Genomic DNA, 15191 nt, shown 5'->3' on the forward strand with positions numbered 1-15191 from the left:
TGAGTTGAAGATAATGGTGATGGAATAATTTGGAAAAGGATAGTGAGAATAACAGCACAACTGGAAGAATGTAATTGATGTCACTGAATTCTACATGTAGAAATTTTTGAAATGGTGTATCTTTGGCTATGTATATTTTCACAAAAAAAAAAAAGTCCTACAAGGTTGAGAAGGAGAGTGTTGACATGTCGTCGGGTTATTAACCAATGTCATAAGACAAAATGTGTACTGGCTGTTTAATGAGAAACTAGTTGTTCTGTAAACCTTCATCTGAAGTACAATAAAAAAAAAATTCTAGCCAATAGAATTCAACAACATATCAAAAAAATAATCCACCATGATCAAGTGGGATTTATAGCAGGTATGCAGGGATGGTTCAACATTAGAAAAACAATCAATGTAATCCATCACATTAATAAAACAAAAGACAAGAACCACATGATCTTATCAATTGATGTAGAAAAGGCCTTTGACAAAGTGCAACACCCATTCATGATAAAAACTCTCAACAAAATAGGAATAGAAGGGTAATTCCTCAACATAATTAAGGGCATTTATAGAAAGCCCACTCCCAGTATCATCCCTTTATCACCACTCTTATTCAACATTGTGCTAGAGGTCCTAGCCAGAGCAGTTAGGATAGAAAAAGAAATAAAGGGCATCCAAATTGGCAGGGAAGAAATAAAAATATCTCTATTTGCAGATAATATGATCTTATACACAGAAAACCCCAAAGAAGCCATAGGAAAACTGATGGAACTAATAGAAGATTTCAGCAAAATATCAAGATACAAGATAAACATACAAAAATCACTTGGATTCCTCTACACCAACAAAGAGAACTTTGAAGAGGAAATCACCAAATCAATACAATTTACAATAGCCCCCAAGAAGATAAAATACTTAGGAATAAATCTCACCAGAGACGTAAAAGACCTATACAATGAAAACTACAAGACACTACTACAAGAAATCAAAAGAGACCTGCATAAGTGGAAAAACATACCTTGTTCATGGATAGGAAGACTCAACATTGTGAAAATGTCAATTCTACCCAAAGCGATCTACAGATACGATGCAATCCCAATCCAGATTCCAATGGCAGTTTTTAATGAGATGGAGAAACACATCACCAACTTCATATGGAAGTGGAAGAGGTCGTGGATAAGTAAAGCATTACTCAAGAAGAAGAACAAAGTAGGAGACCACACTACCTGAGTTTAGAACCTATTATACTGCCACTGTAGTCAAAACAGTCTGGTACTGGTATGACAGCAGATACATAGACCAATGGGACAGAATTGAGAATCCAGATGTAAATTCATCCACCTATGAGCAGCTGGTATTTGACAAAGGCCCAAAGTCTGTTAATTGAGGAAAAGACACTCTCTTTAACAAATAGTGCTGGCATAACTGGATATCCATCTGCAAAAAACTGAAATAAGACCCATACCTCACACCATGCACAAAAACTAACTCAAAATGGATCAAAGACCTAAATATAAAATCAAAAACAATAAAGATCATGGAAAAAAAATAGGGACAACACTAGGAGCCCTAATACATGGCATAAACAGAATACGAACCATAAGTAACAATGCACAAACACCAGAAGGGAAGCTAGATAACGGGGAGCTCCTAAAAATGAAACACTTATGCTCATCAAAAGACAACCTACGGTCTGGGAAAAAAATCTTTGGCTACGACAAATTCGATCCTCATCTAATCTCTAAAATCTACTAAATATTGCAAAAGCTCAACAACAATAAGACAAATAATCCAATTAAAAAATGGGCAAAGGATATGAACAGGCACTTCACCAAAGAAGACATTCAGGCGGCTAAGAGACACAGGAGAAATGCTCATGATCATTAGCCATTAGAGAAATGCAAATCAAAACTACTATGAGATACCATCTCACCCTAATAAGGCTAGCATTAATTCAAAAAAACACAAAATAATAAATGTTGGAGAGGTTGTGGAGAGACTGGAACACTTATACACTGTTGGTGGGAATGTAAAACAGTACAACCACTTTGGAAATCGATTTGGCACTTCTTTAAAAAGCTAGAAATAGAAGTACCATACGATCCAACAATCCCACTCCTTGGGATATATCCTAGAGAAATAATTAGCCATCACACGAATAGATGTATGTGCACCTGTGTTCATTGCAGCACTGCTCACGATAGCAATAAGGTGGAAACAACCTAGGTGCCCATCAACGGATGAATGGATAAACAAATTATGGTATATTCATGCAGTGGAATACTTTGCAACAGTAAAGAACAAAGATGAATCTGTGAAACATCTTATAACCTGGAGGAAGCTGGAAGGCATTATGCTGAGTGAATTTAGTCACTCGCAAAAGGACAAATATTGTATAAGATCACTGTTATAAGAACTCAAGAAAAGGTTTAAACACAGAAGAAAACATTTTTTGATGGTTATGAGGGTGGGGAGGGAGGGAGAGGGTTATTCACTCACTAGATAGTGGACAAGAATTATCTTAGGTGAAGGGAAGGACAGCACACACTACAGGGGAAGTCAGCATAACTGGACTAAACCAAAGCTAAGAAGCTTCCTGAATACAGTCAAACACTTCGAGGGACAAAGTAGCAGGGGCGCGGGTCTGGGGACCATGGTTTTGGGGGACATCTAGGTCAATTGGCATAACAAAGTTCTGCATCCTACTTTGGTGAGTGGTGTCTCGGGTTTTAAAAGTTAGGGAGCGGCCATCTAAGATGCATCAATTGGTCCCAACCCACCTGGATTAAAGGAGAATGAAGAACACTGAAAACACAAGGGAAGTATTAGCCCAAGAGACAGAAGGGGCCACATAAACCAGAGACTCCATCAGCCTGAGGCCAGAAGAACTAGATGGTGCCTGGCTACCACCAATGTCTGCCCTGACAGGGAACACAACAGAGAGTCCCTGATGGAGCAGGAGAAAAGTAGGGTGCAGAACTGAAATTCTAGTAAAAAGACCAGACTCGATGGTCTGATTGAGAGGGCAGGAACCCCAGAAGGCATGACCCCTGGACTCTCTGTTAAGCCAGAAATAGAAGCATTCCTGAGGCCAACTCTTCAGACAAAGATTAGACTGGACTATGGGACATAAAATGATACTTGTCAAGAGTGTGCTGCTTAGCTCAAGTAGATGCATGAGACTAAATGGGCAGCTTCTGTCTGGAGGTGAGATGAGAAGGCAGAGAGGGTTAGGAACTGGTTGAATGGATATGGGAAATCAGAGGTGGAAAGGAAGAGTGTGCTGTTACAGTATAGGGAGAGCAATTAAGGTCGCATAACAATGTATGTATGAATTTTTGTATGAGAGACTAACTTGAATTGTAAACTTTCACTTAAAATACAATAAAAAAATTAAAAAATTCTGAATGAAAGGATAAATGAATTATATATGCCAAGTTCGATTTTGGAGGAATTATGACTTGTATAAAATGGAGACAATGATATTTATTTATCTAGGTTGGAGAGCAAGATGAGCAATTTGACACTTGAAAACTCTAGCTCATTCTCATTAAAAATAATTTTTGTAGCCATGGTTCATCGCATACCATAGTTTAGCTGTTTTATTATGGACTGTCTCAGAGTCAGTGATAAATAAACCTTGATATTTTGACTCCCTTTTTTCCACTCTGTGTTTCTTTGGAAGAGCATTGCTCTACAAGAATGGGCTCCACAATGAGACACTTCCTGATCACAACCCCAGGTTGGATATTTTAGTTGAAACACTCATGTGCAGAGTTCAAATATGTGAAGGGTAAAGCAATCTTTGTTGCTTAACTGAGCAGGGCTACACTAATATGGTTTTAAACCCTGGATTCAGAGTAGGCTTTCCAATGATCAACCGTTTTTCTTGGATGTTTCCCTAATAACGTGTGTTTTTTTGTATCACTTTTTTTCTCCTGAGCCAGCTTGCTTGCATCCTCTCCCAAAGTCAATTCCACTTGGGTTACTCAAGCTCTCTAATCTGCTTTTTTATCTGTGAAGTAATAACTTTATGGTTCAGCTCATGTCGTCTTATGCAACAGCAAGGAAAAAAAAAACAAAGACAATAGAGCTGTTGATTTCTTTTCCTTTGCAATGCCATTTTGTCCACATTGTGTAGACTATGGTATCACTTAGGGTGATGTGTCTTTTAGTTTAGCTGTGAATGATCTTTGAAGCTGTTTTCTTTTTAAAGACAAAATATTTTACTCATTTGTTCATCAAATACTTATTGCTCATCTCCTCTGTCATAGTTAACTGTGCTAGGTTATGGGTACAACAGCGGCTCAACAGACGTGGTCTCTGCCCTCATGGACATTGTCTAGAGGGAGAAGAAACAGTAAAATTATTCTGTTTGTGGCTGAAGAGCAAGCCCTACAGTCTTGTATAAGTGGTTCTTTCTCATCCTTTATTTTTTTCAGAGGGCTTTGAAAATAGCTATCTTTATTTAATGTAAAGAAATCTGAATCCAGATGACTCTAGAAGAAACCCCAACCATTCAACCTTCCCAAAGATTTTTGTTACATATTCTCACAATTTTTTAATTGGCAGTTTTTAGAATTATAGATGTTAAAGACCATCCAGTCCAACCCCCTGATTAAAAATAGACAGACAAACACAAATATAGACAAGGAAGCTGAAGCCCAGAGAGGCTTAAGTGAGTTTTGAAAGATCACATAATTTAGTGACTGAGCTGGGACTATTCCCAGGTCTGCTGATTCCCAGGCTGCTGTTGCAGCCACTACACCAACTCTGTATCAACCAGTGATGTAGATACTTAACTTGAACTAAATCAAACTCAGTAAGGGAGAAATAAATTCAGCTGAACTGTCAATATAGATGGCAATCTTTATCATTCTTGTTCCTACAGTATAGCTCAAAAAGGGATATACTTTCAGCAAATGTATTATCTTTCCCTCCTTGCCCCTCTTCCCCCCCCTTTTTTTGCTGTGTGTAAAAAACTATATATATATCTCTTAACATATTTACTTCTTAATAAGGCAGGTCATAACTGACAAATTTTGAGACAATATTTATATAGTATCTTGGTAGTGGAAAGTAATTAAATAAAGCTATTGTTAAGGCTGCCCCACCAATCTAACACTAATCCTATTGGGTGTTGATGAGAATTTAGTAATGGTTGAGGTGCATTCAACATCGGCCACTTTCTTATCCCCCCATATCCTTTTAAGTATGCCCAATAAAGATTAATTGGGAGGAGACAATTTCAGACTATGTTTTCTATTAAGAAGGTTTTCTATATATCTAACCTATAATTCTGTTACCATATTTTTAGAGATCATATTTGTTGAAGAGTGGTAGTGAAATATACTTTGCCAAAGTGGTGAAGATATAACGGATTTTTAAAAAAGAGTTAATTTTGCCCTGTTTTACCGGTATTTCATATGTCCCCCCCAAGAATACAGAATGCAAATACAGAAACATGTGCCTACTTTGGCCAATATTTGTAATAATAATAACAGCAGTAACATAGTAATAATAATAGCTAACATGTTCTGCATGCTGACTGTGTGCCAGGCAGTGGTAAGTGCTTTGCATTCATTCTTTCTTTCCTCATGACAGCAGTAGGAAGAAGTCATTCCTATCTTCAGGTTATAGATGTAAAAGCTGAAGCTTAGAAGTTAAAGACTTTGCCCAAGATCACAAAGCTAGTAAAAGAGAGTGTGAGCCCAGGTCTTCTAAATGCTGAACCCTGTTCTCTAATCATGCAGTCTTTGGGTGTTAAAAATGGTTAATGCGCGAGGCTGCTAACCAAAAGGTTAGAGATTGAAGACTGCCTAGAGGTGCCTTGGAAGAAATTCCTGGTGTTCTACTTCCGAAAAATCAGTCATTGAAAACCCTATGGAGCACAGTTCTGTTCTGACACACATGGCATCGCCATGAGTGAGAATGGACTCAACTGGCAACTGGTATGCCCTGACCATAATGCTGCACTGCCCCACAGAGCACAAACAGAACTCTGCCTATCACATCCTATTCAAAGAGGCTGACTTATCTTCAGTTAAACGAATCAGTTCTTTACCTCTAAGGATTCCTAATTTCTTCTACTTCCTAATCATTATGTGTGTTGGGATTTTCCAGCTGTTCCATAAAAACCTGTATTGTGGACTCGCTAACCTTTTAAAATGTTTGCTTTTGTTTCTCATATACCTTAAAGTTGTATTTCTCTCAGCAAGCGGAATGACCCATTTGAAAAATTTCCTTAGAGGAGTCATGGAGGAGTAATTGAGGGAGATGTTGTGGGTTGTGGCAGTATGTGTAAATATTTTTTCTTGTTAACAATTTAAAATGTATTTAGTTCTGCAAGGGGGTCCACTCACTGGAAGCTACAGGCTCCGACAGTTTCACCTTCACTGGGGGTGTGCTGATGACCATGGCTCTGAACATGTGGTAGATGGAGTACCATATGCCGCAGAGGTAAGTCATCTGCAACATCTCAGTGATTCAGGGCTTTCCAACACGGTGGGATTTAAGGGGCCCTGCGACAGCTCAAGGAGCCCTGGTGGCACAGTGGTTAAGCGCTTGGCTGCTAACTGAAAGGTCAGCAGTTTGAACCCACCAGCTGCTCCGTGGGAGAAAGATATGGCATTCTGCTTCTGTAAAGACAGCCTTCAAAATTCTGTGGGGCAGTTCCACTCTGTTCTGTAGGGTCGCTATGAGTCTGATCAACTCAGTGGCAATGGGTTTGGTTTTTTGGTTTTGGGAACAGCTCCCTTGACCACAAATAGATCCTGGAGCTAATTAGGTATCTCATTGTCTGGAGTTCCTTTATTTATTCAATATAAGAGTTTGTCAGTATGACAGTTTTAAACTTGACCCTTCTAAGCTTTAAACCAACCCTGAGATCTATGGTTATTCTCATTTCAGAAATGTGTAAATGGGAGACTTAGAGAGATTAAGTGATTTATCCAGCAAGGAAGCAGTTGAAATGGTTTTAAACCCAGGATTGTCTGATACCAAATTATGAACTCTTTCTCGGATAGCTGTTGTATGTCCTAAAGGGCCAGTGAGAAGGGAGAGAAAGAAATGTTTGTCTTAGGCCCAACTATGTACATATTTGGTCCAGATACAAATATATTCTAATGTTATGTAAAGTCCACATTTAAATAGCTGACAGTAAATGGCAAAGTTTTATTTCTCAGGGGAGTGGGAGGAGGAGACACAAACTCTCCTAAGCTCTAGTTACCTCTACGTTTACAGGTCTAAAATGGAACCTATTAATTATTCAGGTCATTGCTGAAGCATAGCACAATAAGGATTTATTGACTTGTTTCTTTTTCACTGGTCAGTTACTCCTTTTTAACAATAATTACATTCATTAACAATGCTCTACTTTTTTTAATCCTCTGGTTAAGGCATAAATAGTAAAATGCTTCAAGTTGTAATATGATTAAATATTTATAACACCCAACTTTACCATTAGATGAAAGTGAATTATATGACTCAAGTAAAGCTAATCCAACTGAAAATAATTTGATTTGAGTCATTCAGGCAAGGCAGAGCAATGTTACTAGGTGAGGGCAGTTTTTCTTCATTTTCTTACGGTAGTTGAACTGTAGAGTTATGTATCCCTTTACAGCCCTGCTGTTCAGAGAAATTCAGCAAATGGAACTTCTTTCTCATTTTATTCTTCCATTAACATGTACAGCTGCCCTTTGAGGCTGTCCATTTTGCCTACTAAAGCAGTTTTGTTTGAGGTCCAGTGTATTAGAGTATAGGACCTGCCTTGCTCTAAGGATGGGTAAATAAAAGGTACACACAAAGTGTTATAGGGTGGTGGACAAAAGATGCCAAGAGTGTAGAATGAGGGACTTCTGAATCTGGATGGTGTCTCAGTTTATATCTACTGTATAGTTCTCATGTTTGCTTTCAAACATTGTTTTGTGTTCTATTCTAACATGTTATTCTAAATCTCAGAAGCTCTGTGGAGATTAAGAACTGGCTGCTTTGGACCACTACTCTCTAATTTTCCTAAGGAACTCTGGAAGATGTATCACATTGCTTTGTAGTTACACCTTGTACTTTCATAAGTATGAAAGTATACCTCACAGAAGGTTATTCCAAGTTGGCAAGTACTTTCCTGAGAAGAACTCTTAGATCTTGAAGTTTGGCAGAGGCTCAGAGTTCTGACATGTCAAGCAAGGGCCCTCTTTATTGACTTACCTTCTTGAAGTATAAAGCTTTGACTGGAGTTTTATACTGTTTTTTAATATTTATTTAAGGCTATTTCTTTTTTAAAATATTTTATTGTGTTTTCTGTAAAGGTTTACACAGCAGTTTAGGTTCCCATTCAACAGTTTCTATACAAGTTGTTTGGTGACATTGGTTACATTCTTTTTTTAAAAAATTTTTTATTGTGCTTTAGGTGAAGGTTTACAGAGCAAATTAGTTTCCCATTCAATAGTTTATACACAGATTGTTCCATGACATTGGTTGCAATCCCCACAATGTGTCAGCATTCTCCCCTTACCACTCCGAGTTCCCTATTTCCATTCATCCACTTTTCCTGCCCCTTCCTGCCTTCTCATCTTTGCCTTTGGGCATAACTTGTCCTTTTGGTCTCATGGAGATGATTATTCTAAGGAGTACTTTCCTCACATGTGTTATTGTTTATTTATAGGCCTGTCTGTTATTTGGCCAAAAGGTGATCTCCAGGAATGGCTTTAGTTCCAAGTTAGAAAGGTGTCTAAGGGCCATAGTCTTGGGGGTTCCTCCAGTCTCTCTCAGACCAGTACATCTGGTCTTTCTATGAATTTGAATTTTGTTCTACATTTTTTCCTCCACTCTAACTGGCATCTTCTATTGTGATACTGGTTAGAGCGGTCAATAGTGGTAGCCAGGCACCATCTAGTTCTTTTGGTCTCAGGCTGGTGGAGGTTGTGGTTCCTATGGTCCATTAGCCCTTTGGACTAATTGTTTCCTGGAGACTTTGGTTTTCTTCAATCTCTTTTGCTCTGAACAGGAAGAGACCAAAAGCTGTATCTTAAATGGCCACTCTCAAGCTTTTAAGACCCCAGACAGTACTCACCAAAGTAGGATGTAGAATGTTTTCTTTATGAACTATGTTATGCCAGTTGACATAGATGTCCCCCGAGACTATGGTCCTTAGCCTTCAAACCCAGTATCTCAGTCCCGCGAGGTGTTTGGTTATGTCTAGGCTGTTTCCATGACTGTGGCCCCTGTGTGCTATATTATACATATGAATATACATGCAGCACATACAAATATGTATGTAGGAATATCCACAGCCAAACCTATATATGCATGTGCGTGTACTCCCATACGCCCTCCTGCATTTATTCAGCATACATATCTACCTGTGTATTCACTCATAAATTATTGTTATTATTGTTGTTGCAGGATTGTGTATGTTATAGTATTTACCTTCGTTGCTTTTTATTCTTGTGTACCTCTCAGTGTCTTCCCTTGCATTGGTTATGTTGTGTGACTTGCCCTGTATTAGGTACTGCCTTTCCCTTCACCAAAGTTAACACGAGTCTCTTCTCTAGTTGGTGGTTTTGCCTCTCTCCTCCCATCCCTGGTACCCATCAAAAAATGTTTCTGTGTGTAAACCTTTTCTTGACTGTTTATAATAGTGGTCTCATACTATATTTGTCTTTTTGTGATTGACTTATTTCACTCAGCATAAAGTCCTCCAAATTCATCCATGTTGTGAGATGTTTCGCAGATTCATCATTATTCTTTATGTTGTGTACTATTCCATTGTGTGTATGTACCACAGTTTCTTTATCCTTTCATCTGTTGATGGGCACTTAGGTTGTTTCCATCTTTTTACTATTGTGAATAATGCTGCAATGAACATGGGTGTGCACATGTCTATTCTTTTCATAGCTTTTATTTCTCTAGGATATATTCCTAGGATTGGGATTACTGGGTCATATAGTATTTCTATTTCTAGCTTTTTAAGAAAGTGTCTTACCATATTCCATGGTGGTTGCACTATTTTGCATTTCTACCAGCAGTGTATAAGAGTTCCAATCTCTGCATGACCTTGCCAGCATTTGTTGTTTTCTGTTGTTTTGATTAGTACCATTGTTGCTGGATGATATGGTATCTCCTTGTAGTTTTGATTTGCATTTCTCTAATGGCAGATGATAGTGAGCTTCTCTTCATGTGTTTGTTAGATGCCTGAATGTCTTCTTTGGTGAAGTGTCAGGTCATGTCCTTTGCCTGTTTTTTGATTACGTTGTTAGTCTTTTTGTTGTTGAGGTGTTGAACTTTTCTATAGATTTTTTTAAAGATTAGACCCTTGTCAGATATGTTGTAGCCAAAATTTTTTTCCCATTCTGTAGGTTCTCTTTTTACTCTTTTGGTGAACTCTTTTGATGAGCATATGTTTAATTTTTAGGAGATCCCAGTTATCTAGTTTATCTACTGCTGTTTGTGCGTTTCTAGTTATGTTTGGTATACTAATTTTGCCATATATTATGGGCCGTAGCATTGTTCCCCACAACTCCTCTATCAGTTTGTCATACAATGGTGACTTGTGTGTTGCTGTAATGCTGGAAGCTGTGCCACTGGTATTTCAAACACCAGTATCGTCACCCATGTTGGACAGGTTTCAGTGGAGCTTCCAGACTAATACTAGAAAGAAGGACCTGGCGATTTACTGCTAAAAAAAAACCTGGCCATTGAAAGCCTTATGAATAGTGGTGGAACATTGTCTGATATAGTGTCAGAAGATGAACCCCTCAGGTTGGAAGGCACTCAAAATATGACTGAGGAAGAGCTACCTCCTCAAAGTAGAGTTGACCTTAATGATGTGGATGGAGTAAAGCTTTTGGAACATTCATTTGCTGATGTGACACTAGTCAAAATGAGAAGAAACAGCTTCAAATATCCATTAATAGTCAGAACGTGGAATGTATGAAGTACGAATCTAGGAAAATTGGATGTATTCAGAAATGAAATGGAATTTATAAACATCAATATCCTTGGCTTTAGTGAGCTGAAATGAACTGGTATTGGCCATTTTGAATTGGACAATCATTTGGTCTACTAGGAAACCCTGGTGGCGTAGTGGTTAAGTGCTACGGTGGCTAACCAAAGGGTCGGCAGTTCGAATCCACCAGGCACTCCTTGGAAACTCTATGGGGCAATTCTACTCTGTCCTATAGGGTCAGTATGAGTCAGAATTGACTCGATGGCAGTGGGGTTGGTTTGGTTTTGGTTTTATGGTCTACTATGCTGGAAATGACAAATTGAAGAAGAATGGTGTCACATTCTTTGTCAAAAAGAACATTTCTAGATCTATCCTGAAGTACTGTGCTGTCAGTGATAGGATAATATCCATATGCCTACAAGGAAGGTCATTTACTACGACTATTATTCAAATTTACGCACCAGCCACTAATGCCAAAGATGAAGAAATTGAAGATTTTAACCAACTTCTGCAGTCTGAAATTAATCAAACATGCAATCAAGATACATTGATAATTACTGGTGATTGGAATGGGAAAGTTGGAAACAAAGAAGAAGGATCGGAAAATATGGCCTTGGTGATAGAAATGATACCGGCAATCACATGATAGAATTTTGCAAGACAAATGACATGTTCATTGCAAGTACCTTTTTTCAACAACATAAACAGTGACTATACATGTGGAGCTCACCAGATGGAATACACAGGAATCAATCAAATTGACTACATCTGTGGAAAGAGATGTTGAAGAAGCTATATCATCAATCAGAAGACCAGGGCCAACTGCAGAACAGACTATCCATTACTCATATGCAAGTTCAAGTTGAAGCTGAGAAAAAATTTTAAAAAGTCCATGAGAGCCAAAGTGTGACCTCGAGTATATCCCACTTGAATTTAGACACCATCTCAAGAATAGATTTGATGCATTGAATGCTAATGACCGAAGACCAAACGAGTTGTGGGATGACATCAAGGACATTATACATGAAGAAAGCAAAAGGTCATTAAAAAGACAAGAAAGAAAGAAAAACCAAAATGGATGTCAGAAGAGACTCTGAAACTTGCTTTTGAACATCAAGTAGCTAAAGTGAATGGAAGAAATGATGAAGTAGAAGAGCTGAACATAAGATTTCAAAGGGAGGCTCGAGAAGACAAAGCAAAGTATTATAAAGAAATGTGCAAAGACCTGGAGTTAGAAAACTAAAAGGGAAGAACACACTTGGCATTTCTCAAGCTGAAAGAACTGAAGAAAAAATTCAAGCCTTAAGTTGCAATACTGAAGGATTCTATGGGCAAAATATTGAAAGACACAGAAGATGGAAGGAATAATGGAGTCATTGTACAAAAAGGAATTGGTAGATGTTCAACCATTTCAGGAGGTAGCATATGATCAAGAACTGATGGTACTGTAGGAAGAAATCCAAGCTGCACTGAAGGCATTGATGAGAAACAAGGCTCCAGGAATTGACAGAATACCAACTGAAATGTTTCAACAAACAGATGCAATGCTGGAAGTGCTCACTTGTCTATGCTAAGAAATTTGGAAGACAGCTACCTGGCCAACTGACTGGAAGAAACCCATATTTGTGCCCATTCCAAAGAAAGGTGATCCAACAGAATGTTAAAATTATCGAACAGTATCGTTAGTATGACAAACAAGTAAAATTTTGCTGAAGATAAATCAAGAAAGGTTGCAGCAGTACATTGACAGGGAACTGCCAGAAACTCAAGCTGGATTCAGAAGAGGATGTGGAACCAGGGATATCATTGCTGATGTCAGGTGGATGTTGGCTGAAAGCAGAGAATACCAGAAAGATGTCACCTGTGTTTTACTGATTATGCAAAGGTATTCTACTGTGTGGATCATAACAAATTATGGATGACATTGCAAGAATTGGAATTCCAGAACACTTAATTATGCTTATGCAGAACCTGTACATAGAACAAGAGGCAGTCTTTCAGACAGAACAAGGGGATACTGCATGGTTTAAAATCAGGAAAGATGTGTGTCAGGGTTGTATCCTTTCACCATACTTATTTAGTATGTATGCTGAGTAAATAATTCGAGAAGCTGGACTATATGAATAACAATGAAGCATCAAGCTTAGAGGTAGGCTCATTAACAACCTATAATATGCAGATGACACAACCTGACTTCTGAAAAGTGAAGAGGACTTGAAGCACTTACTGATGAAGATCAAAGACTACAGCCTTCAGTATGGATTATACTTCAACATAAAGAAAACAAAATCCTCACAACTGGACCAATAAGCAACATCATGATAAATGGAGAAAAGATTGAAGTTGTGAAGGATTTCATTTTACTTGGATCTACAATCAATGCCCATGAAATCAGCAGTAATCACAGGACATATTGCATTGGGCAAATCTGCTGCAAAAGACGTCTTTAAAGTATTGAAAAGCAAAGATATCACTTTGAGGACTAAGGTGCACCTGACCCAAGCTGTGGTATTTTCAGTCACCTCATGTGCATATGAAAGCTGGACGATGAATAAGGAAGATGCAAGAAGAACTGATGCCTTTGAATTATGGTGTTGGACGAAGAATACTGAATATACCATGGACTGCCAGAAGAACGAACAAATCTGTCTTGGAAGAAGTACATCCAGAATGCTCTTTAGAAGCAAGGATGGTGACACTTTGTCTCACGTACGTTGGACACATTATCGGGAGGGACTGATCTTTGGAGAAGGACATCATTTGATAAAGTAGAGGGTCAGTGAAAAAGAGGAAGACCCTCAACGAGATGGCTTAGCTATATAGTGTTGCTGTAACAGAAATACTGCAAGTGAATGACTTTAAGAAACAGAAGTTTATTCTCTCACAGTTTAGGAGTCCAAATTCAGGGTGCTAGCTCTAGGGGAAGGCTTTATCTCTCTGCCAGCTCTGGAGGAAGGTCCTTGTGTCCTTTCAACATCCGTGGGCTTGGCGTCCCTTGGAGATGTCCATGTGTCTTGAAATCAGTCTTTCCCTTGGTCTAGGAGGTTCTCAGCATAGGGACCTTGGGCGCAAAGGATGTGCTTTGCTCCACGCTCTGCTTTCTTTGTAGGTGCAACAGTGGGCTCAAACTTAGCAATGATTATGAGCATGGCGCAGGACCAGGCAGTGGTTTGTTCTGTTGTACACAACGTTCACTATGCATTCGAACTGACTCACGGCACCTAACGACAACAACAGCATTGTTCCTTTTTTTCTTCCATGATCTTTATAGTTTTAGGTTTTACATTTAGGTCTTTTACCCATTTTGAATTAGTTTTTTGTGTATTATGTGAGGAACAGATCTTGTTTTATTTTTCTGTGGATGAATATCTAGTTTCGCCAGCACCATTTGGTAAAGAGACTATCTCTTCCCCATTTAATGAGCTTTGACCCTTTTTTCAAAGATCAGCTGTACATAGGTGGATGGATTTACTTCTGGGTTCTGTATTCCGTTCCATTGGTCTCTGTATCTGTCATACAGGTACCAGGCTGTTTTGGATGCCATGGCTGTATAGTAGGTTCTGAGATGGGGGAGTGTGAGGCCTCCTCCTTTTTTCTTCTACTTCAATAATGCTTTGCTTATCTGGGTCCTCTTTCCTTTCCATATAAAGTTGGTGATTAGTTTTCTTATCTCATTAAAGAATGATGCTGGAATTTGGACCAGGATTGCGTTATATTTGTAGATTGCTTTGGGTAGGATTGATATTTTCACAATGTTAAGTCTTCCTATCCATGAGCATGGTTTGTTTTTCCTTTTATGTAGGTCTCTTTTGGTTTCTTGCAGTAGTGTTTTGTAGTTTTCTTTGTATAAGTCTTTTACGTCTCTAGTTAGATTTATTCCTATGTATTTTATCTTTTTGAGGGCTATTGTAAATGTCATTGTTGTCCTGATTTTCTTTCCAGAGTTCTCTTGGTTGGTGTAGAAGAATCCAACTAATTTCTGTGCGTTGGTCGTTTGCCCTGCCACTTTGCTGAATTCTTCTAGTAGTTCCAGTAGCTTCCTTGTGGAGTCTCTGGAATTTTCTATCTATATGATCATATCATCTGTGAATAGAGATACTTTGACTCCTTCCCTACCTATCTGGATGCCCTTTATTTCTTTTTCTAGCCTAACTGCTCTGGCTAAGACCTCCAGCACAATGTTGAATAATAGTGGTGATAAAGGGCATCCTTGTCTGGTTCCTGTTCTCAAGGGGAATGCTTTCAAAGTCTCTCCATT

At 38.5% G+C, this 15191-nt stretch overlaps 1 protein-coding gene across 1 annotated transcript in view; it reads left to right on the forward strand.

Annotated features, from left to right (window-relative positions):
• Positions 1 to 15191, forward strand: part of CA13 (carbonic anhydrase 13) — a 71978-nt gene that overhangs the window by 29426 nt on the left and 27361 nt on the right. Inside the window, exon 3 of the mRNA XM_004386590.1 lies at positions 6329 to 6447. Within this exon, the coding sequence (XP_004386647.1) occupies positions 6329 to 6447 (119 nt within the window). The remainder of the gene's footprint in view (positions 1 to 6328; positions 6448 to 15191) is intronic.

Source organism: Trichechus manatus, unplaced genomic scaffold, assembly GCF_000243295.1.
Source record: "Trichechus manatus latirostris isolate Lorelei unplaced genomic scaffold, TriManLat1.0 scaffold00169, whole genome shotgun sequence".
NCBI lineage: Eukaryota > Metazoa > Chordata > Mammalia > Sirenia > Trichechidae > Trichechus > Trichechus manatus.